This window comes from Somniosus microcephalus, chromosome 2, assembly GCF_052327205.1.
Source record: "Somniosus microcephalus isolate GS21.2 chromosome 2, FLI_Smic_1.0, whole genome shotgun sequence".
Lineage (NCBI taxonomy): Eukaryota > Metazoa > Chordata > Chondrichthyes > Squaliformes > Somniosidae > Somniosus > Somniosus microcephalus.
This window is the reverse complement of record NC_140988.1, coordinates 259,293,750-259,320,271: the sequence shown is the minus strand read 5'-3', so window position 1 is coordinate 259,320,271 and position 26,522 is coordinate 259,293,750. Positions and strand designations below refer to the sequence as shown.

General features: G+C 40.5%; 1 protein-coding gene across 1 annotated transcript in view; it reads left to right on the top strand.

The window, feature by feature from the left end:
- Positions 1-23,487, top strand: part of ipo11 (importin 11) — an 880,228-nt gene extending 856,741 nt beyond the window's left edge. Inside the window, exon 29 of the mRNA XM_085965921.1 lies at positions 22,446-23,487. Coding sequence (XP_085822047.1) covers positions 22,446-22,610 — 165 coding nt within the window. The 3' untranslated portion in view covers positions 22,611-23,487. The remainder of the gene's footprint in view (positions 1-22,445) is intronic.
- The last annotated feature ends 3,035 nt before the right edge of the window (positions 23,488-26,522 follow it).

The following is a 26,522-nucleotide window of genomic DNA, read 5'->3' as shown; positions in this document are numbered from 1 at the left end:
ACACACAAAGCAAGGTTAAAAAACCTTGATCATGATAATGATAATGTAAGTTCATTAAGTGTTACAGTTAAAATGCAGATTAATACAAAGAAAACATGTTGTTAGTTAAAAGTAAAATACTTTTGTTTTAAGAAAAGGAGATGTAATGATATCAGCAAATAGTGATGTTATTTGCCTGTTTGATTATCATGTCTTACCAGCATAGTTGCTTGATTGATTGCTTGTGCCTGACCAGCAGAGGGCATGTGACCGAGACAAGCAAGGCAGTTGAGTTTAGTTTCAGTTTCGTTCTAGATGCATCACTAGCCTGATGTCTCCTGTAAATGCTGTTAGAAAGAGTTGAACATACTTTAGATTAAAAGACATTCTCTTTCATAAATGTCTCGTCATTGAACCCACAAAGAAATCAATACATCGGCGACATTCAGCCTTCTCCAGTGATTTTTGCAATACACCTTTCAAATGTTCTTATAAGTATGTGCGACAACTGGCTGAAGCAACAGTCATTGCTCATCTTGTATTCTGTGTTTAATTGACCTGAAAGTTTCAATATTAATTGCTGTCTTCGGAAAAGCTCATGCATAAGTATGCTCTGCTTCAAAGTATGTACTGTAAAAAATATGAATTAAGTAGGCACGCCCAGAACATTTATTGCAGTATCTCTAAAACCTGAAACAGTGAACCATTATCATTTTTTAAAAATTCATTGCTAGCAAGGCCTGCATTTATTGCCCATTCCTAGTTGCCCTTGAGAAGGTGGTGGTGAGCCACCTTCTTAAACCACTGCAGTCCATGTGGTAAACGTACTCCCACAGTGGTGTTAGGTAGGGAGTTCCAGGATATTGGCCCAGTGACAATGAAGGAACAGTGATATATGTCCATGTTGGGATAGTATGTGGGATGGTGTTTCCATGCAGCTACTGTGTTTGTTCTTCTAGGTGGTGAAGGGAGCAGTGGTAGATGGGGTGAGTAGGACAAGAAGGACAATTAGCCCTCAGCCGACATAATGAGCGAGAAGGTCAGCGAGAGAGATGGATGTGGCAGTTTGGGTTGCTGCTCTTAAGGAGATAGTGACGGCTGCCTCAATGGGCCCTTCGGAGAATGCTGAGACAATCAGGAGTGTAGCTGTGGGTTTATCCAAGAGGGATGGATATAAGCCTGGGATGGGGGCAAGAGAGTAGGAAATCAGAGGAGTAGTGATGGTTTGGGGTAGGGATTGTTGGGGGGGATGGCGTGGTGGGCAAAGTACCCAATATGGGAGAAATGAAAGGTGGCATGACTGGGTGACAGGAACAGGGGTAAACCGGAGCAGAGGGGCCAAGAAAGATAAAATGGGAGCTCGGAGTATTGGGCTTGAGTCCAGAGTGGCAGCCAAAATGTGCATGCGAATGGACACGGTGGATTCAGGTTGTGTAGGTATGGCAGTGATTAGGAGAGCAGTGTCCTGTTTGTAAACAAAGAATAGGGAGGAGACGATATGAGAGAGTCCAAACTTAGTCATTGGTTCAGTGGTGAGATGAAGTTGATTTGTAACATCGAGAAACCAATATTCAGGCTTGGAGCCATTTATGGAGAGGGAGTAAAACCAAGAACTTTTCAAGGGGAAGAATATCAGTGGGAACATTCCTTGAGATTTGTCCAGTGAAACCAGAGGGCCGAGGAGAAATAAAGAATCGACTAAGAGCCAGCAGAGGTTGATTCAGTGTCAAGCAGAGGTGCATAGTGGCCTCGGGAGTTAGCATTAAGCATCAGCAGATCCGGTATAACAGCAGAGGAGCAGTGAGAGTGAAACCCAAGGACCAACAACAGTGAAGTACTGTATAAATTTGTCTTTCTTTCAAATTAAACCTACAGAGCTAGAGGCAGAAATGGAGGAGAAACAATATGAACTGCTCTCAGCACATCACAAGTCTAATATCACATCATGATTTTAAACCCCCTGTGGTACACTGAAATCGGGTCTACATATGTGAAGGATTAACTATATCATAAAAAAAGCATTCGATTCATTAATATTTTGTTGTATGTTATCTATATACAACTACAGTATGAAACTTTACTTGTGCTATATCTTCTTATGAGAGTTTCTGTGCACATGATTTACAGTACCTTCGGGATTGTGGGGAAACTGCTTATTCAGTAGGAAGCATGGATTAAATATTGGTGTAAGCATGGAGCTGTAATGTTTTAGGGCTTCCTGTGGTACAGATTTTCTATAATTTCCAGTGGGGGTGCAATTGGTAAATTGCATCCGATTTAAGCCTGTTGTTATGCTGATTTTGCCAATGTGAATTTACACTGAAATTTCCTGTGAAACTAATTAGACCACGCCGGAGCTTAATTGAAATTTCATGAAGAAATGCCCTCTGCTTCCGTGATAGATCGCATGGTTCCAACATTGTCCTGACTCTGAAATTAGATCGAAATCAGATTTTAGAAGTAATCAACTCAGATCATGATTTTATTAATGAATCAATTAAATTGTTAAAATAAGCAGTGAATTGTAAACTGCTTGAGTTAATAGCTACCTTGATGTATATCTGTTGAACTCTGATTTTTAATTTCAAGTTTGGGATTAACCCTTTGCATTCCTAAGCTACTTGGCAATTGCATCTACCCCATCTCCAACCCGCAACCTCCTTTAAAAGAAACTACCACCAATGGTGAACATCTATGCTGCAAGGAACAGCTTCCTTGGAAACATTGATATGCAAACTAAGCAGCCACACTTGGAATCAGAACGATTGTGACATTTAAGACTTGTGATTGTCCAGTTTAAAAAAAAAAAAAAAAACCAAGCCTAACAGAACTCCAAAGATGACGACTATGAGCAAAAAGGATTTGTGTCTTGATTTCAGACAACAGCATTTCTCAAATTTCTTCCATATGAAAATGATTTAAATTTCTTGTGCACCAGGTATTCGCTGTAATTTAAATTCAAACCCATCTTTGCCTTTGCCAAATAGAATAGAAAATAGCTTGCATTAATTAATATGAATATTTGACTGTTCAAAACATATTGCAATTGGCAGCTATAACTCTCTGATCGACCTGTACTTTTTGTATTGACTGAGAATTTTAGTTTAATCATTTTGGCACTTTCATTTTAATAAGGCACAAGCATTTTCTCTTTATCAACTCTGAATTATTTGTGCTTTTTACTCTTGAGTGGGATTTAGTGATCTACACAATCAAATAAACTTGTGTAGAATTGTATCGCTACCAAAGATTTCAAATACTCAAGTTTACAAATAATTTAGAATACAGGTTATCATTTGAGTTTTTCAGAAATAGTAACCACATAAGCCGCTATATTTTGGCTGGAGTTTATTGAATATACATCATCGGTGACATACATGTAATTTACAAAACAATAAAGACTGATGGTCCTAAATCAGTTTAACACAGCAATACATAAAAATCAGTATTAACATTTCGTCATTTAACATATGAAGCTGAATTGTACCGAAGTCAAACCTATACATCATCTTTACAGATCACAGCCATATTTTTATTTTGTTTTTTTTTCTTCAAATGTCCTGCTTTTCTGCATGTATCATCCACCTAGTCTGGCCCCAACACTGCTGATGGTGAATTCTAATTGTTATTTCACTCAGTGAGAAAATCCGATGCTGTCACTTTCTGTTCTGCAGTAATTCCTTGGCAACCATCTCACTACAAGCTCAGTTCAGGCATTTCTTTATTTGATATAGTTTAATATATTTTGATTAGTTTAAATACGTCTTTTATTAAAGGTGTAAATCTGGTATTATGTCAAAGTGAACTCCAAGACTGGAATTGCTTTTGCCAATCTCAAAGGAAACCTGTGTGCCTAAAATTCTGGGGCTGAGCAGGAGGTTTAGGTGCAATGTGAGCCTGAGCAGGAGCCTGCTAGCTAGATTACAATTTCAGTGAAACTATGGTTAGAAGTGTGGATAGGGCCAGAAGGGAATGCAGCCTGGTGACCAGAGCCTGATTGGTGGGCGGTGAGCCATTAAAGACAGACAGTAATAAAGTGGGGGGGGGGGGGGAAGGTTTGGGTACAGGGAGGAGGCTAGGAATGAAACTGGGAAGTTCTGGGAGGGTGTGCGAGGCTTAGATAAGGAAAGAATATATTAAGTTTTTTTTTTATATGTTTAATAAAAATATTAAAATTAGTGAGTTCCGTAACTTCAAACTTACTCTCATGGTCATTTTTATAATGTGCATAGTGGGACGACATACTCTCCACCCAAATTGGTATTGCTCTCTTCAGCTTCATCTCCCTTGTCACATCTATCTATCTATCTATTCTATCTATCTATCTATTCTATATATATTTATATATATAAAAGGATCGATCTGTCTGTCTGTCTGTCCTTCTGTCTGTCTGTCTGTCCGGCTATAAGAACATAAGAAATAGGAGCAGGAGTAGGCCAATTGGCCCCTCGAGCCTGCTCCGCCATTCAATAAGATCATGGCTCATCTGATCCTAACCGCCAATCTACTATCACAGAACCATCTCCTGAATCTAACAGAATTAGACACACGAAATAGGAGCAGGATCAGGCTACACGGCCCCTGGGCCTGCTCCGCTACCCACAGGGCCATGTCCGATCCGAACCTAGACTCATGTCCAAATTCCTGCCCGCTCCCCGTAACCCTTAATTCCCTTTACTTCTAGGAAACTGTCTATTTCTGTTTTAAATTTATGTAATGATGTAGCTTCTACAGCTTTTTGGGGCAGCATATTCCATGGATCTACCACCCTCTATGTGAAGTAGTTCCTCCTCATCTCAGTTTTGAAAGAGCAGCCCCTTATTCTAAGACTATGCCCCCTAGTTCTAGTTTCACCCATCATCGGGAACATCCTCCCCGCATCCACCCGATCCAACCCCTTCACAATCTTATATGTTTCAATAAGATCGCCTCTCATTCTTCTGAACTCCAATGAGTAGAGTCCCAATCTACTCAACCTCTCCTCACATGTCCATCCCCTCATCCCCGGGATTAACCGAGTGAACCTTCTTTGTACTGACTCGAGAGCAAGTATGTCTTTTCTTAAGTATGGACACCAAAACTGTACGCAGTATTCCAGGTGCGGTCTCACCAATACCTTGTACAACTGAAGCAATTCCCTATTTTTATATTCTATCCCCCTAGCAATGAAAGCCAACATTCCATTGGCCTTCTTAATCACTTGCTGCACCTGCATACTAACCTTTTGAGTTTCGTGCACCAGGACCCCCAGATCCCTTTGTACTTCAGTACTTTCCAGTTTCTTGCCATTAAGATAATAATTTGCTCTACGATTTTTCCTGCCAAAGTGCATAACCTCACACTTTCCAGTATTGTATTCCATCTGCCAAATCTCTGCCCACTTACTTAGCCTGTCTATGTCCCCTTGCAGGTTTTTTATGTCCTCCTCACTCACTACTTTCCCTCCCATCTTAGTATCATCTGCAAACTTTGATATGTTACACTCGGTCCCCTCCTCCAAATCGTTAATATAGATTGTAAAGAGTTGGGGACCCAGCATTGACCCCTGCAGAACACCACTCCTCCAGTTTGCTTTCCTGACTGCTGCTGAATATGATCCACAGGGTGTTCTTCATGTTTAACCCCAGACAGCAAGTGTTGGCAGGCTGTTTGACCATAGGGACATTACTGCCAAATCTTATCCTGTCCTTACTCAACATTCAGAAACGCACCAGTGGATACTGATCAAGAATAGGAACCTTTCTGATTTTTGCCAACCGTAATCCAGGGTCACTGAAGCCAGTTTTCACATGCCTCTTTGTTGTATCTGAGAATAGCTAACTCTGCATAAACCAGGGATTGAATTTAGAACTTTTGTGATCTGTGTGGCTCAACTACTCACCGAATGAACTCAACTCGGCCGTCAGAGGAAGCATAAACAACAACAGTAATTTCACTAGTGCAGGTTAAAGTTTTGAGAAGCTTGAACCTGTAATTAGTGTTGCATGTTCTAGAAGATCAAACTGATAACTTAGAAGTAACTTGGGTTGTAAGAATAAATATTAAGGCACTGTAATACTTGTTCCTATGTTTCTATCTGAATAATGTTCGATTAAAACTAAAATCTATCAGCTTTTGCTGTTTGTTTTGGAAATATTAAGAATATTGACGTAAGTGCCTGGGAAGTTTATAAAGGAGCAGATGTCCTTTGATCCATTTGTGCTATTCCAGTTGAATCATCAGAAATTTCTGCAGGGAGTAATTTGTGAAGATTAGCCATATCATTTGCTGCTTTACCTGAAATGCTGCAAATCTACTTTTGTTTTGCAAAGACCTAAAAACATTGACAGTCCTATTTAGTGTATTCACCCATCCATTCCTGTGGTGTGCTAATGTACTCTCTGAATGCTTCAGAGAAAAATATCCAATCAGAATACTGCAACAGAAGAAAAACTTGATCTATTTTCAGTTTGCTTTACTCTGGAAAAGTAATGAACCTATTGTTCTGGGTATCCAGTTAAATGAATGTGAATGCAATACTGAAGTGCACTTACTGATAGTAGACAGAGTGAGTGTATTTCCTTGAAATGACTACATAGATGGGCTGAAAAGCATGGAAAGGAGTAACAAATCGAACTGGTGATTTTTTTTTTAAGAGATAAAATAAATATATATATAGATATATATAGGTATATTCTAATATGTCTGCAATTTCAAAACATGTTCATTTTACATATCCACCCCTTATACTCTAAGGATATTTTAAACAGTCAGCAATAGAGAAATGTTGATCATTATTCTGGTGTATACCGTACTTTGGGGCAAAAATCCCATTGTAAAAACTACTTCTATAATTTTATAATCGCCTGCCCCTTCCAAGGAAAATGATTCTGCAGTAGTCCAGCAGGTATGTTACTTCCAATATAGCAGCTCACTTGTGTAACATAATTTGAAATTGAGACATTGGAGGAAAATACAGTATCAGTAAGAAATATTGGAATTTATGGAAATAATTTCATTTTTTTGCTTTGGGGAAATTTTGTTAGATTCAATTTAAATGATTAAAGCACTTTTGAATTATATGCATAAAAAAGTAAAATTACTATTGCTTTGGTACAGTAAGGAATTGAAAGCTCATTTGAGAAATTGCCACTTTTATTGCCTCCATTAGGTACACAGCGTCACATTTGTAGTCTTATTGTCATTGCTTGAACATGCTATTAACCAGGCAGAGTATATTTTGCTCTGTGTGTAAAACTAAAAACGATTTTACTAAAATGAGAAGGTTTATAACAGTTGTTAAAGTTAGCTAAATACGGTCTTACCTCATTGTCAAATTACTTTATTCAACATGAGCTACTCAGAAATTTACAGCACAGAAGGAGGCCATTCGGCCCATTGTGTCTGTGCCGACCAAAAAAGAGCTATTCAGCCTAATCCCACTTTCCAGCTCTTGGTCCGTAGCCTTGTAGGTTAAGGCACTTCAGGTATATATCCAAGTACTTTTTAAATGTGATGAGGGTTTCTGCATCTACCATCCTTTCAGGCAGTGATTTCCAGACCCCCACCACCCTCTGGGTGAAAAAAGTTCTCCTCAACTCCCCTCTAAGCCCTCTACCAATTACTTTAAATCTATGCCCCCTGGTTATTGACCCCTCTGCTAAGGGAAATCGGTTCTTCCTATCCACTCTATCTAGGGTACAATCCCATCAGTATGACTGAATTCAAACCAAGGTCTTCGAGGTAAATTGGCAGTGTTTCCACAACACTAAGGGGAAATTTTGCCAGCCCTGGGGAGGCGGGTATGGAGGTGGGACTGCCGGGAAAATGGCAGAAACTAGGAGCGGGTACCAACCCTGCTCCCAACCCGCCTCCGTGCCATCTTCCCAGGAGTCGGGTCCCTGCCTCCTCGAGATGGGAAGGGGATTACAGCCTCTTAACTGCCTGTTAACAGGCAGTTAAGAGGCTTATCTCCATTTTACCCACACAAGTGCGGGCTTCCCGACGGTTGCAAACCTCGCCAGGGTCAGCGAGGTGAGCAGTGGGTCTGCGGGGGTGAGAGGGGTCGAAAAGTGTGCCGTGATGGGTGCAAGTGTGGAGAGGTAAGTATTAGAGTTGAGTGTAAAGTGCTGAAAAAAGTTTCTTTACCGTTGCTTCTTCCTGCAGGCTTCAATTCTTGTGGATCCAGAGCTGCCTCATCTCAACGGCAGAGATGACAGAATGGCTGCTGCATTCTCTGATGCAGCAGCCATCTGCTTTCTGCTAAGGAGAGAGGTTTGGTGAGTCTTCAGTACAAGGGCTCACCTTAAAACAGAGATTGTCAGTGTTTGACAACTTCTCAAAGCTGTCAAACGCTGACAATTCATCTGTCAAAAATTTTTGACAGATGAAACGTCATACACTGACGTCCTCTGTCACTGGCTTTTCCTTAATTGGCTGGCTAAGCCCGCAGGGTGGGCTTAACAAGGTCAATCAAGGGAAAATAGCGTGGGTTGGCCAGATGTCGTTGGAGGGCGGGACTGAAACCCGACGTCCAGCCCCCATTGATAAAATCCAGCCCTAATTCACTCACCCAGTTTTAAATTTTAATAGCAGCCCAGGTATATTGAAATACCCCTGAAACAGCACTCCTGGTTCTGGAACCAGTGATTAATTCAATGTTTTATTCTCTGGCTAGTTATTCTCTTGTATTGTCAGTCAGATAGTTGTGGGTCCAAGAGCCACAATGTTACTTGAGCAGGTAATCCAACAGACACTCTAGTGCTGTAGTGAGTGGGTGCTGTATTGTCAGTGGTACCACCCTTAAACTAAGGACCTTGGATGAGACCTTAAACTGAGGGCCTTATCTGCCTTTTTAGATCAATATTAAGGACCTGAAGATGTTATTTGAAGAAGAGTACGAAGTTCCCTAATGTCTTAACCAAAATCCTTCCCTCAGTCAACACCACCAAAAACAAATTACAGTAACTGCTAATTCCTATCATTGCTGTTTGTAGAATTTTTATGTAGGTAAAATGGCTGCCTTGTAGTCAGCAGTCCTGTCACTTCAAAGTAATTAATTGAATGTGAAGTACTGAATTGGAAGGACACTTCTAAGAGATGTGATAAGGTGCTATATAAATGCAAGTCTCTTCTTTCCTTTCTCATCTCAACGCTCTCCCACCAACACCAGTACAATTAGAGCACATACCTGGTGCTGTGATGCAGAAAGGCCCAGTTTTCTGTAGGATCTGATATGAATTTCTGAGAAGGATGAGAATTTTCAGTGGGTGTACAGCTCAGTCACAGATGTTAAACATTATCAGGAAAATGTAAATTTGATCCACTAACAAATGTATCTTTGGATAAATACAAAATTCACAAGTCTCAAGCAAGGTTAGGGATTAGAAAGCATCCCCACCCACCACCACAAGATGGTGCTATGCAGAACAGATTCCCAGGGAAGGCCTTCCACATGGTCTATGACTCAGCCCTTCCTTTCCTCGTTCTGTCTCCATTTCTGGGGATAGGCTTTCGACCAATATTCACTATAAGCCCACTGACTCCCACAGCTACCTGGACTATACTTCCTCCCACCCCGCTTCCTGTAAGGACTCTATTCCATTCTCCCAGTTTCTCTGTCTCTGTCGCATCTGTTCTGATGATGCCACCTTCTACACCAGTGCTTCCAATATGCCTTCCTGTTTCCTCAACTGAGGATACCCCTCTACCATGGTTGACAGGGCCCTCGACTCTGTCTGTTCCATTTCCCGCACTTCTGTCCTCACCCCTTCCCCTTCCTCCCAGAACCACGATAGAGTTCCCCTTCACATTCAACAGATCATCCTCTGCCATTTCCGCCACCTCCAGCATGATCCCACCACCAAACAGATCTTCCCCTCCCCTCCCCTTTCAGCATTCTGAAGGGACCGTTCCCTCCGCGACACCCTGGTCCAATCCTCTATTCCCCCAAAACCCACTCCCCTTCCCAAGGCACCTTCCCGTGCAAGCTCAGGAGATGCAACGCTTGCCCTTTTACCTCCCCCCTTCCCACCATCCAGGGCCCCAAACACTCCTTCCAGGTGAAACAGCGATTTACTTGTACTACTTGCAATTTAGTACATTATATTTGCTGTTCACAATGTGATCTCCTGTACATTGGGGAGGCCAAACGTGGAACACCTTAATTCAGTCCGCAAGCGTGACCCAAAGCTTCTGGTCACCTGCAACTTTAATTCTCTGCTCCACCCCCACTCTGATCGTTCTGTTTTCGACCTCCTACACTGTTCCAGTGAAGCTCAACGTAAGCTTGAGGAACAGCATCTCATCTTTCGATTAGGCACTTTATAGTCTTCTGGACTCAACATTGAGATCAACAATTTCAGATCATAACCTCTGCCCCCCATTTTTTCGCTTGGCAGCTGTTGATGATTCTACTATTCCCATTTACACCTCTTCTAGACCCATCTTTTCCTTTACTTGTCCCATTACCATCTCCTTTTGCCTTGTGCCATCATCCCTTTTGTCTTTTAATCTCTCCTACTTTCTATCCTATCACAGACCTTCCCTTTTGTTCTTGCCTCCCCTCCCTCTTCCCTTGCCTCTGTACTTGCTTAAAACCTGTTAGATCTCTAACTTATTTCAGTTCTGACGAAAGGTCATCGACCTGAAACGTTAACTCTGTTTCTCTCTCCGCAGATGCTGCCTGACCTGCTGAGTATTTCCAGCATTGTCTGTTTTTATTTCAGATTTCCAGCATGGGCACTATTTCACTGTTATCCCAGGTCAATCAACACCTTTAGAAGGGAGCTGGATCAATATCTTTTGTGATAAAAAGATAGAGTTATAGAGATAATAGCACTTCTTATTTTTTTATGTGGAAATAGAGGATGGAAATTCTTTTAAGTTGGAGATCAGTGAGGAGGGGAGGAACAGAAGCCATGAAGGAATAAACATACTTGGAATTTGGATTTCTCAGATTTGATGGACCGATTGGCCGTTTCTTGTTTGACGTTGTTCTAAACCACAGTAAAGCTTTCCTTCTTTACAGCACAAGAAGTGTATCAGACTCATTTTAGAACTATTATATGAAAAAAACCCAGAAAATTATAGTTTAGATGATTGCACAAAGAAGAAAAAAATGAACTACTACAGCCTTTTAAAATTATTTTATTATCTCTTTATAGGAAGAAACCCATTGCTACAAATAAGTTCGTTTTGATAAAAGATTCGGGAGTGGAGTACTAACTGTGGCTGCAAAAAATTCTAGTGCCTGAGTTTTATTTTTGGGTGATTGTGAGATACTTATATGTAATGCTACTGGAGTCTTAATTATGGAAAGATAGAAAAATATTTAATATTTTAAAAGATAATGAAGCTGTTCAATTCTGTTTTTAGTCCTGAGAATTGCTTTTAATCAGTGCTTTTATTATAACTTTTTTTTGATAGATGCAAAGCAGCTTAAGCAATATTCATTGAAAGACATATTAGACACTATTCAAGAAAGAGACTGAATATTAACTTTGGTGTGATATTAAGTTGTACATTTGTACTGGTAGTAAATGCTAGTCATAGATATGTACAAGAAAACTGGGTTAGCGGCTCAGAGCTCAATTAATTTCTCTAGATTTTTCCCATTTTGCATTTCCCTTTAGCAATATTTGCTCCTGATGGTCTCTTCCACCTGTGTGTGTAAGATGGCTGTGCCTTTTTGCTATTTCACACCTGGCAGGAGATCCTCTTGTGTAAACAGGACCACTGTACCATTATTTCCCAATCCCATTCTCCAGTCCCAACTGATAAAATCAGAGCTCTGTGACAGGATAGCATTCTGTGACAGTAAGGGAATTCAGAGTTGAGCCGCTGCAGCTTTTTTCCATACCCCTTCAGAATAAAATTCCATCATACCCTGTCTGAATTTCTCCAATTACTTATACTCAATAGTTTCCCCGTTAAAATTCTTAGAAGTAGCCAAGTAATCTCCCACTACCAGAGCAAGCTTCAGAATGAAGCGCAAAACTAGAGGCCATCAACATAAGATAGTCGCCAAGAAATCAAATAGGGAATTCAGAAGAAACTTCTTTACCCAGACAGTGGTGAGAATGTGGAACTCGCTACCACAGGGAGTGGCTGAAGCGAATAGTATAGATGCATTTAAGGGGCAGTTAGATAAGCATATGAAGGAGAAGGGAATCGAGAGTTATGCTGATAGATGAGGAAGGACGGGAGGAGGCTCGAGTGGAGCATAAATACCGGCATGGACTGGTTGGGCCGACTGGCCTGTTTCTGTGCTGTATATCCTATGAATACTTCCAGATTTGAGTTTTGGGGTTTCCGGATATTCACCTGCCATGGTTTCAGAGAATTTCATTAGTCTCTGATGGCCTATTTAATTTGCCTCACTTGTACTTTGCAAGTGGGAAGTAAAAGAAATCTGCAACTTTTGTTAGATGATGCCCTATTTAATTGCAAAGGAAAGATGAGGTTTATAATTCTTTGCCATGAGCAATTGCCAAAATATATTTGTTTTGTACATGTGGAGTTGAGACAAAGTGGAGTCTTTAAGTGAAACGAGCTTAGAGGGTGAGGGAATAATTGGACCATGGTGCGCAGACATAATGGCCCAATAATTGCTGTGGCAGGCCAACGAACGGCGCCCGCTGTTAGTTAGACTTGCTCTTGCCCATTTAATGTCAATGATATTTTCCCCTGCAAGGTGCTGGAAGTACAAGCTGGAAAAGGTGCGGCGCTGTGAACAGGGCAAGCAACTGTGTATCTCCTTAACCAATCAGATTGAAGGATTCGAAATTAACAGCACAAAGACTGAGAACGAAGTGTATTTTAGAATGGTGAATTCAATGTTAAATCAGGTACAGAAAGAGAAATAAAGAGAGGGAAAGAAAGATTGGATTGAGAGAGAGAAAAAGAAAGTGACAGAGACTTTAAAAAAAAATGTAATTTTTTAAAATCTCCAATAACAATTAAAACCTGAAGGAATGAGATTCCACACTTCCAATAGTTAATTTTCAGTGCCAGAGAGGCCGACTGGCAATAATTAACATGTCGTTAAAAGGGTACGTAGACTTGAAATGACTTGACTTAACTTTCTGTGGCAAATTTACATCGTGTCTACCGCGCAAATACAGCAACTTCACTCCACTCAATGCATTTGAATGGGGAGCCAGACAATGCAATGCCATTTTTAGTGAAGCTATCGGCGGAGCGACACATCTCCTCCGACAACAACTTTTCGATTTCCGCGTTTAATCGCGCATCTGCCCTCACCGGCACCTAAATAATAATGATGAGCGCTATTAGCCTTGCTGTTATTGTAACAGCAATTTTTGGGCCATTCATTCAGTCCTTATTTTTATATAAAACTTTGATTTTATATTATTACTAGTGGACCTCCCTTGGCATTGTACACAGAGTTGATTCCAGGGGCACTATTCAGGTCAGATAGTGTTAGAGGACGGATAATTGGATCAAGGAAGGAGGAGGGCAAGGAGAGAGAGCGAGGGAGGAGGAGGAGGAAGAAAGAGGGTGAGGTGAAAGCAGGAGGATAATAGGGAAAATAGACGGGATAGACTGGATGGTGGAAAGGAGTGAAGGGCAAGGAAAAGGAATAGAAGGGTCGGACATGCAAGTTCATGACTCTGGGTGGGGGGCAGTGTGAGCCTGGGCTAGGAAGGCGGGGAGGTTGGGGGGCAGTTACATGAAAATGCAACTGGAAGGGCCAACTGCCATTTAGGAATCACAAATACTAGCTAATTAAAGCCAGAGAGATATCAGGGTCTGGAACAGAGGTGTGGAGATTTAGGCCCCAGCCATGGGCAACAGGGTTGTACCAGCCCTAGATATTGGCAGTGTCCACCGCAAGTGCAGGATGCTATGAAACGGGTGAGCAGGAGGGTTGAACTGGTGGGGCCAGGGCAGTTTCTTGGCATCACCCATAATGGTAACTGGCAGGAGCAGTTGATTGGGATAGAGAGTGGGCAGTGGGATTGCGGACCCATCAAGAGCTAGAGGCATGAGGAAAGTCACCCAGTGGGGTGGGGGGATATACAGAGGAGGTGTGAGGAAGCAAAATTTTAAAGTTTTAAGATTACTTCTAAATACTTCCTTTTGCATACCTAGACCATCATGAATGCTGGCTAATTTAAAGGAAGCTCGAAATCCTAGTCTGTGCCACAGCATCATTCAGTGGCAGAGTCTGCAACTGCATGGAAACTTAACCAATTTTCTTTAGTATTAACACTCAGTATGCTATATCGCAGCTAATGTTTTTGCAGCTAATGTTACTGATATTTACATTGACAAACCCTATCTCAGTGCTACCTACAGACCATAATCAATTAATTTTGCCAGAGAAGGAGCCTGACACAGGAATTTTCAATGCATTTTGAATGTTGTGACGCACTCAACATTTTTTAATATATAATAGATGAATGCTTAAAAAAACAAACTTAGGGCAGTTTGGAAAATTGAAAAGTCGAGTTGGTTACAGCGTAGGAGTTTCTTTGCAGTACAGGCTGAGGAGCTGGGGCACTACAGCGCCACCACTTGCTGGAGGGCGTAATTACCATGTGACAAGTTTAAATCGGCAGTATCGGTTATAAATGTGGTCATACAAATTAATAATGGGAAAGGTTGACACAAAGTACATGTGGACATAGATTTTTTTAATATTAACAAAGCTTATTGGGATGTGATTTGGGGAGAAGTAATTTTTAACTTTAATGATGTTTTGTATAAATAGTACATGTTGCATGAGTTAGAACACTTTTTGTAAACTGGTTCTGTTTTATATCCGCTATAAAAATATTAGTGTAGTTCCATTATGGCATGATAACTGTTCTGTGTAATTTAATGCAATTACTTCTTTAAAACTTGGAATGTCTTTATTAAAGTCACATACAAATAACTTGTAAAGAAGATTGTGTGTTTACAACATTGTGGGTGGTTTGTCATTTGATAATTAATTGATGTTGATTAACTGGTGTGGCAAATGGTTATTTTGATGATCCAATAATTTGAGAGGTAATGTTGGATTAACTGACAGTGTTCACAAAGTCAAATGAGACATGAAATGAATTGATAGAGAGGCGGGACTGAAATACACCAAACATTTTCTCTTTCATCTCGGTCATCTGTGTATAATGCTATAAATTTGGCAGTCAATTTCACATTTTAATAACCATTAAAACCAAAGGTGAGCAAAAGCGATTTGCAAGATTATGATGCAGAATTAAATAGTGTTAAACATGCTGGAGTCAACGGATTCACCATGATCTACTGAAATGGTTTCTCTCTATGAATTCTTAAATATAAATTCTCTTTTTAAAAAAACTTAGAATTTTGAAAGGTTGCTTTTTTTAATTTGTCAATTTTCTCCCCTGTTGCAGGTTCTGCTTTGTATTCTACAGATACACTAGTACTTAATCTAATTGGCCCTTCATTGTGCGAGTACATGGGCAGTGAGTGCAGATGGTCTATTCAACCATGGCGCGCAGTTGAGCCTGATCCTATCTTTACCTGCCATTCAGATGTGCATTTCCAGCATTGGTGCCAATTGTTATTCAAACAGAATGGAATTTAACAGTTCTTCAGTGATAAGTATGCATGTTAGCATCGGGTCAGAATAAGATCAGGCTCTACTGTGATGTCCCACATGGTCAAATAATCTGCTGGCGCTAATACCCAAGACTCAGACACACAGAATGGCCACTTGGAGACTGTAACACTGTACCCCATGAATCACCGAAAGGGGAGAAAATGGTGGGAGAAATGGTGTCAGTGATTCAATGCAAAGACAAAATCTATCTTTGGTCCCTTTTTACCTAGTACCAACATTTCAGTCCCATGCAATAAGCATGAGCAGCAAAGTAATATCCAAATCTGAATTGAGTATAACTTTATATAAATACTTTTTGAAAATTCATTTTACTTGTCATCCTGTACTGCTGTATAGTTTCAAAGAGCACTGTGGACACATGGCGCAGCATAATGATTTCATCTAATCCCAGTTTACAGTTTCAACAGATTTATTTTTTGGTCAGTTAAATATGCGACACATGCAGAAACCCACCATCATGTTCAAGAGTCTCCAAATCTGCACTTCCTTGCCTAACATGGCATGCACACTCACTTCCTATAAGGTTACACCTTACTTATCAAAGTCCTGAGAGCTTAGGCACACGTTGGCAGACCCAAGGCTTAAAACTTCCCAAGTGTGCACAGGGGTCTTCCTAGAATTTAGCCAGTTAAAACCACTTAGCTCATCAGAGCTACTTCCTTCTTCTTGTCCAGCTAGGATTTCCCTCCCCATTGGGTCATTGGCTTGCTAGTTTATCTGAAACCAAGTGGAAAGAATTCCAGCCCCAGTGACAGGAGTACTCCTAGTGAGAGTAAACCACTGACCGGGCCCTGGAATACTGTAAACCTGCCTGCTTCACGTGTCAGATTCTGCCACAGAGGGATGACTTGGTTCTAAGCTTTCATTGCCAAGCATGTCATTTTGGAGCCACCCTGACCCCACTGAGGAGAAGGTCACCAGACAACAGGTCTGAGCCCTCATAGGTGGACAACAGGTATCAGGGGTTCCGCACAAATGGCACTGTGAGCAACACAAGTCATCATAAGACATGTGAATGCATTGCCAGCATCATCCTGACTACTGCAAGTCCACTGGAGGTGCAGAGCTTCAGAAGATTCCACTTGCCTTTGTGAAACCCAACTTTGGTAGTGCTGAGCCTTGGATATATGAGTGCATGTTCTCCTGCCTAGCCTCCAGCTAACATCTTCCAGCAGCTATTGTCTCAAAATCTCAGTGTCTTTGTTGGTTATGTGATGGGCACCTGTTTTCATTTAGTGGAAGGATATGCACCAGGCACCTTGTCTTACACCAGCCACTTGAATATCTAGATACCAAATTCATTGCTACATACCAGGCTTATCTTTCACCAACTGCTTAATGCAGGTCCTCGTGTGAGTGGCTATCAACAACAACAATTTGTATTTATATAGCACCTTTAATGTAGTAAAACGTCCCAAGGCGCTTCACAGAAGTACTTTAAGACAAAAATTTGACACCGAGCCACATAAGGAGAAATTAGGACAGGTGCTTGGCCAAAGAGGTAGGTTTTAAGGAGCTTCTTAAAGGAGGAGAGAGAGGTGGAGAGGTTTAGGCAGGGAATTCCAGAGTTTCAGGCCAAGACAGCTCGCAACAAAGCACCCCCCACCATGAGGCTGTCTCCTCCTCCAGAGTACTCGGTGACAGGACATGTCGGGCGGTCCCTGCCTCTTCCCCTTTTTGCCTCAAAGCCACATCACAGCTTAGTCCTGGATACGCACATATTGAAGATCTAGCCCTTTTAGTTCTGGGCCACAACAGGATATTTTTTTTCTCCAGAGGTATCATTTACACCCAGGCTTTGAGTTAAGGAATGGGGAATTGACTAAAAATCTATACTTTCCACACTTCTGTAAATGGAAAGTGTTTCCATACTTCAGTTTTGAGCTGAATTTGATGTTAAATGAGTTGCCATTTTAGAAGTCATTTCAGAACTTTAAATCTTTGACCATGTTATTGAATGTTATTTTAGACTGTTGGAAGATATTGAATGCAGTCATTGATTTTTTTTTAAGGACTGCAAAAGAAAGCAAAAAAATAGCACAGTGGGCATAATTCCTTCGTTTTGTGCTTCCAGTACAGGATTTAAACGTTTTAAGTATAAAGTTTTCTCATTTCCATGGAATTATGTTCCTTATCTGTACAAGTGCAGCATGCCGCTTACATGCAACTCTAAAGCTCAGATCTCAGATAAGATCAGTATTATTCCATGTTAAAAAAAATCCATTTACATCATTGTAAGATATTGTGTAATCAATCTATTTCTAACTCGGCAAATTCTTTGTCACATATTAAAAAAGAAAACCTTTCTTTCACTTTGTTATCCGCATAAGACTTTTATTTGGATACAGTTCAAAGTGTGCTAGCCCTCGAGTGCCTTGTTTAAGTGCCGGTTCATGTATCAGCCTAGACAGCAACAGGCTCATTGTCATTGCAGCACATCACAACCAAACCTGACTTTGTTCTCGCCCAATATCAGCCCTACCTTCATCCCTCCCCCTCGAGCCACACAGAAATCAAGACACATACAGCTGTGTATTTTCTAGCTCTGATAGTGATTGGAATAGAGATCCCTAGTTATTTTTTCCCTTACCTAGCACAGAATGCTCAGACAATTTTACTATTTCCTTCCCCCCTCCACCCCTCCTCTTCCTTGGATCAGCTAATTTAGTTCAGACCAGGGATCAAACCTGAGACCATGTTATGTGGACCATCAGTACCACGCGCTGTGCATTTACCCACAGCCTTCAAGAGACCACTTGAAAAACTATTTTAAGTTTTTTCCTCCCTTTAGGACTGCTCATTTTTATGCATTATTCCAGTACTGGGATAGGCTTGTGGCTTAGTTAGTTCTGTTTTGAAGGCTGCTGGGAAGTGCATCAGAGTGGCTTGGGTTAAGTAGCCTCTGAATTAATGCAGAAAACTCACTTTGGAGAAGCAGTTGGCCTTTGCTCAGTCCCTGTTCCAGATACCCTGATTGAAATCAGGAACTCGCCCTGCGTCCAGCTTTGTTAAGTTGGTAGCACTCTCGCCTCTGAGTCAAGTGATTGTGGGTTGAAGCCCAAGAATTGCACATAACCTAGGCTGACACTACAGTGTAGTGCTGAGGGAGTGCTCCATTGGTGGAGATGCAATCTTTTGGATGAGCCATTAAACTGAGCCTGTCTGCCTGTTCAAGTGGAAGTAAAAGATCCTAGTGTACTATTTGAAGAGGAGCAAGGAAGTTCTGGTATTCTCAACAAGGCTCATCCTTCAACCAACATCACCAAAACAGATTAACTGGTTATTTAACTCATCTGTTGTTTATGGAACCTTGCTATGTACAAATTGAGTGCCGTGTTTACAGTGATTACACTTCATAGAATCATACAGCACAGAATGAGGCCATTCAGCCCATCCTGCCTGTGGCAGCTCTTTGAAAGAGTTATCCAGTCTGTCCCACTCCCATGCACTTTCCTCAAAGCCCTGCAAATTTTCCTTTTCAAATATCTATCCAATTCCCTTTTGAAAGTTACGATTGAATCTGCTTCCACCACCCTTTAAGGCAGTACATTCTAGATCATAACAACTCGCTGTGTAAAAAAAAAATTCTCTTCATCTTCCCCCCCACTCCCAGTTCTTTTGCCAATTACCTTAAATCTGTGACCTCTGGTTATCAACCCTCCTGTCAGTGGAAACAGTTTGTCCCCATTTACTCTATCAAACCCCCTCATAATTTTGAACGCCTCTGTTAAATCTCCCCTTAACCTTTTCTGCTTTAAGGAAAACAATCCCATTTTCTCTAATCTCCACATTACCGAAGTAAATTTGTTGGTTTTGAAGCACTTTGAGACTTCCTGAGGACATGAACGGTGTTCAGTAAATGCTTTGACAATACTGATAGGTTCACATTTCTACTACACTCTGGTCCATGGTTACTCAAGATCAAACTTTCTATCTCCTTAATAGTGCCACTGTATCTTTTTAATCACTGTGTGAACAAAATCTTCATGGTTGTGGAACAAGAGACTGTTTTCCCTGTTCAGGATTTTGGAAATTGTCAAGACCCAATGATCCAATTTTTTCCTCTTGCATGTGGAAGATAAATTAGGGGAATAAAGATTCATTCATAATAAGTTAGATGCCCCAAAAACAGATTATCAAAGGACTTCTGTGGGAAGGAATGGGAACAGAACAATTTGATAACTTGGTCATTACTGCAGACTTTTGCTAACTGTAATAAAAGGGCAGCACCTTTACTAAACTTGTTGTTAGTTACAAAACCATTTTTTGTAATTTGTATTGGAATTCATCATTCCTTTACTTATGTATTGCTTTGTAGTGGCAAAAATGACCTGCAGCTTTTCTCCCTCCTGGAACAAAATGTTTGCCAACCACTTTGTGAAGATGGAGACAATTTAAAATTCATATTTCCACTGATGGAAAAATTACAACATTGTTGTTCAACTTTGCATTTAACAAAAACCAGATTGTCCAGATTGTTTAATCATTTCTACATGGAGAGTTACCAGAACAAATTGAACATTTGGAAATTCAAAAACATGACCGGAAAGAATACCATGGAAGGAAAAATATCCTAGTATACTATCTGTAGATTCTTGCCTCGTTCTCTTTCTCATGTTATTCCTGACTAGTACTGGTAGTTCAAATAGGAAAGGTGATTTCCAGCTGGATGCTGTAGGCTCCATGGTGAGAATCACAAGTTGATGGCCCTGAGTCATAGGGAGGGCAGATGAGGAGCTTTCAGAAAGTTCCAATTAGTGTCATTGTTTTGCAGTTCATATTTGCTACTATTATATGCCTCAAGGTTACTTTTGTCGGAAGATTGACTAGCACCTTAATTTCACACTGCATAAACATGTCATTGTTACATAATTAAAGCAAGGAACTGCTAATTAAATTGTTTTTTGTTTCCAATCCTCAATCTTAATTCTACTTTGTAATAGGAACTAAAGGTCATTCAAAGTAAATTTACAGTAGAAAACCTTTCACCCTGTTGGAGGATGTGTTTTCAAGAAAATTGCGTAGATTGAACAAAGATACTTGATTTATGTTTATTAAATGGTGGCCACTGGTCTCTAAAAAGTATCTACAGATTTAGTAATTACTATATCACTTTTACTCGCTGATAATATAAAATCAATTGAAGAAATACTGGGTAATGGTTATTGATTTCATTTGGGGTAGAATAAATTGCGCTTCAGATATGCTATTGTAGTCAGCAACCTGTTGGGTCTTCCATAACTCTTACCCCATTGTTATTTTTTTTCTTGGCAAGCATTCTGGACTACTTTGGGCTTAAAGGGTATGATGTAGTAGCCATTACAGAGACCTGGCTACAAGCTGGGCATCATTTATTCCAGGCTATAGGAAGTTTAGAAAGGACAGGGAAATTGGGAAAAGATGATGAGTAACAATATTCATGAAAACACAATTACAGCAGTAGAACGAAGGGATTTTAGTAAGGGTGATCGGGCAATGGATAGCGTTCAGAACAGCAAAGACTCTTGTAGGAGTTATTTACATACCTCCTGATAGAAGTGATGTAGTGGAGGGATGTATAAATTGAAGTATAGACAAATAAGGTAATGGGGAATGTGAGCCCATTAAAGAGAAGTGCAGGCGAGACTATGCACAAACTCTGGATGGAGTAGGCAAAATGGGCCGAATGTACTTATATTCCTTCTAGAGTTTGTTCTTGGACATAATATAATATTTGCAAGTTCTATTTGCGCCATGCATCATCCTTAGCCAGGAAGACAGGCAGCCAACCTCCCCTAAAGCCATGACTCTTTACAACTAACCATGACGAAGTGCATGAGAGCTGACTCAAATAATTTTCTCTCTAATTTCCACTTCTTTCTCTGAGAAATGCACTCAACTCTTTCAAGATAGCGTCGCTGAGGTTGGTAATTGATCTGAAATACCAGTACAACGAATGCTATCTCTAAGTTGCTTAAATTTCTGAATGTCTTAACCTCTCTGTTAATTTAAATAAATTACGTTCATGTCTCCAATTTCTTTAATATATTCTGAGTAAAGAAAGCATGATTTCAAAACGAATCAATAACCCTATTGATTGGTATGCATCCAGGACCAAATAGATTTTATACTTGGAAAACATTCAACACAAATCACCACAGTACTTGAATTTTAAAGTAGAAAAGAGTTCTGTAGAAAGCAACTTCACCATGCTTGGCAGATTATCTGGGAATTGGTGGAGAAAATGGGCCACAGTGCTCAAATGGACTGCCTGGTGGGTGGACCAAGGACATAGGAACAGGGATAGGCCATTCAGCCCATCAAGCCTGTTCCGCCACTATTAGATCATAGCTGATCTGAACCTCAACTCCATTCACCCACCTTTGCTCCATATCCTTTGATACCTTTACCTAACAAAAGTCTATGAGGTTCCTATAGACTGAGAAAAATGTTTCTCGTAGCCTGTTCAAAAAGCAGCATTGGTATTAAAATTATAAATGATTCCATCAGTCTTTCACCAGCCCGAGCAGCTGAAGAAAGCTTGCAGATGAAATCTCTTGAGGGTCAGAGGAGCAAAGAAATGTGGAAATCTGTTGATCTTTTAATAACATGCAGGTGGTACTTCTACAAAAAGAAAGAGATTTTTAATATTTCCTTCAACAAGGATGCTGTAATATTTTAATTTGACTCTTGTGATTTTTCCTAAAATGACAGACAGTAATATGTGTGCAATTAAGAATTCTATGCCAATAAAAAGTATTTTGTTGTGCACTGCAAGCAGCCAGGGACCATCATTATTAAGTGAGTTGACAAGAAACAGATTCAGTATAATATGCTGCAAAGGAAAACTGTGTTGCCTGTGTTAATAGTTACTGTTTTTATCTAACTCCTGCAGCTTGCATTGAAGGACCCAGTACACAGTGTGTCACTGCAGCAGTTTGTCTACGAGAAGCTGAAGGCACAGCAAGAGTTACTTGGAGAACAAGGATTCCAGAGTCTGATGGAATCTGTGGACACTGAAGTTATCAGACAGCTGCAAGGGTTTTTACAAAAATTGTGAAAAGAAGCCGTTTCCTCTAGTTGAAGAAGAAAAGGAAAACATGCAATTATATTCTTCCAGCAAACACCACCAGAGCTTCCAACAATATCACAATGTGAACGGCCCTCATACACAGTCTAAAGTAGTATCCTGATGAAGAAATCAAGCAAAACATTATTTTGAATTGTATTAAGAAACAATGCAAATTGGGGCAACTGTCACTGGGGGTAAAAAGCTCAATGAGATCTTTGTAGCTTCATTGTTCATTATATTTGAAGATCAGAGAAAGTGTAGGTTTTTTTTCTTTTTCTATTATTTGAAAGATTGCAGAAAATTGCAGGGTGTGACTATAGAAAGAAGTTGGTGTGATATCAAGTACACAGTAATCGGATGAAAATTGAGCTTTTGGGGAGAAAATATTTTTGCTGCATCAGTATCTTTTTGGCTACAGCTGCAAAACATGCAGCTTGGTTTCATACATTATGTTAACCAACACCACAGCTAAATGAGCTGTGGAAGCAATGTGTATTTAATGCGCATATACACGCTCTGAGAAATGACTAGATTACATTTGCCTAGGTAGGGGAATATGTTGACATAAAGCCTTACTGTATTTTATCAGCCTTACCTCAACTGAAAAACCTACTTTAAGAGCATTTTGAGTTTTTTAAATAAGTTTCAAATGGTGAATTGGTCCTTGCAGAACTCAAGTATATCTTTTAAATATAAAGTTCAATTGCTTTCATGAACTTGGTTCAAATCCACAATGTTCCTACAGGTTTTTATGTTAATGAGCAACATGGAACTTGAACATTGACCAACATTCAGTTTTCAAACTAATTACAAAATGCTTTAAGAAGGATTACCAGTGAAAACAATAAAGTCTTTGTTTAGCAAATGCTGTTGAAATGTGTTTTTGTGGAGCTTTGAGTACTTGAACTAATTTAAACACAAAATTCACTGTCACCGAACCCTTTCAACAGATTTGTCCAGCATGAGATTCTGATGCTGCTATTTGACCTTGTATATCAAAGCACAGCGTAGATATTTAATGAGGAGTGAAAGGCGTGAAAAGACTTACACACAAAATGGAATTTTTGAACCAGCACAAGTGAGTCCATATTTAATACACCCAAATTGAGTTGGTTTTCCCAGTGTGACAAGGGCATCAGAACTTCGTAACAGAAATCTGTGAGCATGGCATCGCTGTGAGCATCTAGCAGATGGTTAGCATGACTTTCCAATTCTGAAAACTGCAAACTCTTGTGGGATTAGCAGACAGATTTTGGGTTGGATAATGAATTAGTTGAATTACCATAGACAGAAACTAGCTATTAATTGTAGTGGTTTTGCATGAAGAATAGTCACTAGTGGAGTCCCGCAGGGATTGGTGTTCGGGCCATTGCTCTTTACTATCTTTATCAACGAGCTGGAATAAAAAATTGGGAGAACTATCGACAAGCTATGTATGGGTGTAAGGACCTTTGGAAAAGAAATTGCAAGGAGATCCAGATGCAATGGGAGAATGGCCCCCTATCTTGACATGTCTTTTAATATGGATACATGTAGCATGATGCACTTGAGTAGGGGCAACTCCAAGCATGTATATGCCATGCAGGATTTTGTGCTCAAGGCTGCTGAGTGGGAGAAGGACCTGGTGGTTATTGTGTATGAGTCATTGAAGGTCCATGACCAGTGCCACAAAGCTCTGTCAAAGCAAATGGAGTGTTAGAATGTATTGCTAGGCAATTAAATAAAACACGAGGAATACTATAATTCCTCTGTATAAGGCGTAGATCAGGTCACATCTACAATACTGTGAATAAAATGCAAAATACTGTAGATTCTGGAAACCTGAAACAAAAACAGAAAATGCTGGCAACATTCAGAAAGCCAGGCAGCATCTGTAAAGAAAGGAAAAATGGTTGTTTCAGATATAGCCCTTCATCAGAACTGGATGATACAACAAAGGAACAACTTTAAAAAAAATTCTTTCTCAGAATGTGGGTGTCACTGGCAAGACGTACATTTATTGCCCATCCCTAGTTGCCCTTGAGAAGGTGGTGGTGAGCTTGTAAGAAAGACCGCATACACAAGAAAAGAAAAAGCTGTAGTGATGAGGTGGAGCACAGGAGATAGTTGACTGACAGAAGTGATAATAGCGTAAGATAAAATGATGTATGATGAGCGAAATTAGAGAAATAATAATAGGGATATATACGAGATGCAGTGAATGCATTAATAGTAAAAGCAGGTTACCTAAGCTAGAGTGGGGGAACATGAAAACTTAGCGAAGTGAAGCAAGCTTCAGTAGCCCAGGAGTCTGGTCTGCCAGCTGTAAGTTCTGCCCCGCCTCCAACTCATTGGCTGACACAGTGGTGTCAATACACATTCCGAGAAAAAGGCAAGTCAACACCAGGGATGTAGACCACTCCAACGACAGTGTACCGATGGAGGATCCACATCCCTAGCAGCAGCTCACTTCTTCCACCATCCCCAGCAGCAGTGCCAGTCCACCCCTCCCACATTACCAACAATTACTGTCAGAGAGAAAATGGGAACTGTGGTTACGGACTGAAGTTGTTGAAGTTAATATTAAGGCCGGATTCACTAAAAGCATGTAGAAGGTTGCTGGAGAGCGGCTAACATATCTACAGGTGGGACATTGGGGGTTGTGTCACGCAGTTACCGTGGTCTCGGGGAACTTGTTTGATGTCTTCAGGAGTCAGAGACGAATTTCCCATTTATTTTTCCTAAGTTGGTCTGTGTTTTTTCCTCTTTTTGCCTCTCCCAGGAGATTGAAGGGCTGCATGGAGGGGGGAGGAGAGATCATATATTATGTGCTGCAAATTTATTGCACATTTCTCTCCTTTTCAACTGTGCCACATGTTCTCAAGTACTTCCCAGAGTTGTAAAGCTTTGCTTTATTTGACAGGACAAATGGTAAAAGAAAATAGTGCTAGTTACACTAAAACTATAATACTAGTATTAGGGATAAAAGTACCTGATTGTCAGAACCTACAAGTAATTACACCACAACTTATGAACAAGCTGAAGTAGGCTAACTCTCGTCTTTGAAAAAGAAAAGGGGTCTGTGTGTATATTTCATTGTCCTGCAGAACAAAATACAAATATAAACTAATCCGGAAAGTTGCTTGTGTGTTAATCCATGGTTGATTTGTTATTTTTTAATCATAGAATGGTTACAACACATAAGGAGGCCATTCGGCCCGTCGAGCCCGTGCCGGCTCTCTGCAAGAGCACTTCAGCTAGTCCCATTCCCCCGCCCTTATAGCCCTGCAATTTTTTTCTTTCAGCTACTTATCCAATTCTCTTTTGAAAGCTGTGATTGAATCTGCCTCCACCTCCCTTTCAGGCAGTGCATTCCAGATCCTAACCACATGCTGCGTAAAAAAGCTTTTCATGTCGCCTTTCGTTCTGCCAATCACCTTAAATCTGTGTCCTCTGATTCTCGACCCTTCTCGCAATGGGAATAGTTTCTCTCTATCTACTCTGTCTCGACCCCTCATGATTTTGAACACCTCTATCAAATCTCTTCTCAGCCTTCTCTGCTCCAAGGAGAACAACCCTAGCTTCTCCAGTCTATCCACGTAACTGAAGTCCCTCATCCCTGGAACCATTCTGCACCCTCTCTAAGGCCTTCACATCCTTCCTAAAATGCAGTGCCCAGAATTGGACACAATATCGGGATGTTCCCGATAGTCGGGGAGTCCAGAACCAGGGGTCACAGTCTAAGGATAAGGGATAGGCCATTTAGGACAGAAATGAGGAGGAATTTCTTCACCCAGAGAGTGGTGAACCTGTGGAATTCTCTATCACAGAAGGCAGTAGAGGCCAATACATTAAATATATTCAAGAAGGAGTTGGATATATTTCTTAAGGCTAAAGGGATCAAGGGGTATGGGGAGAAAG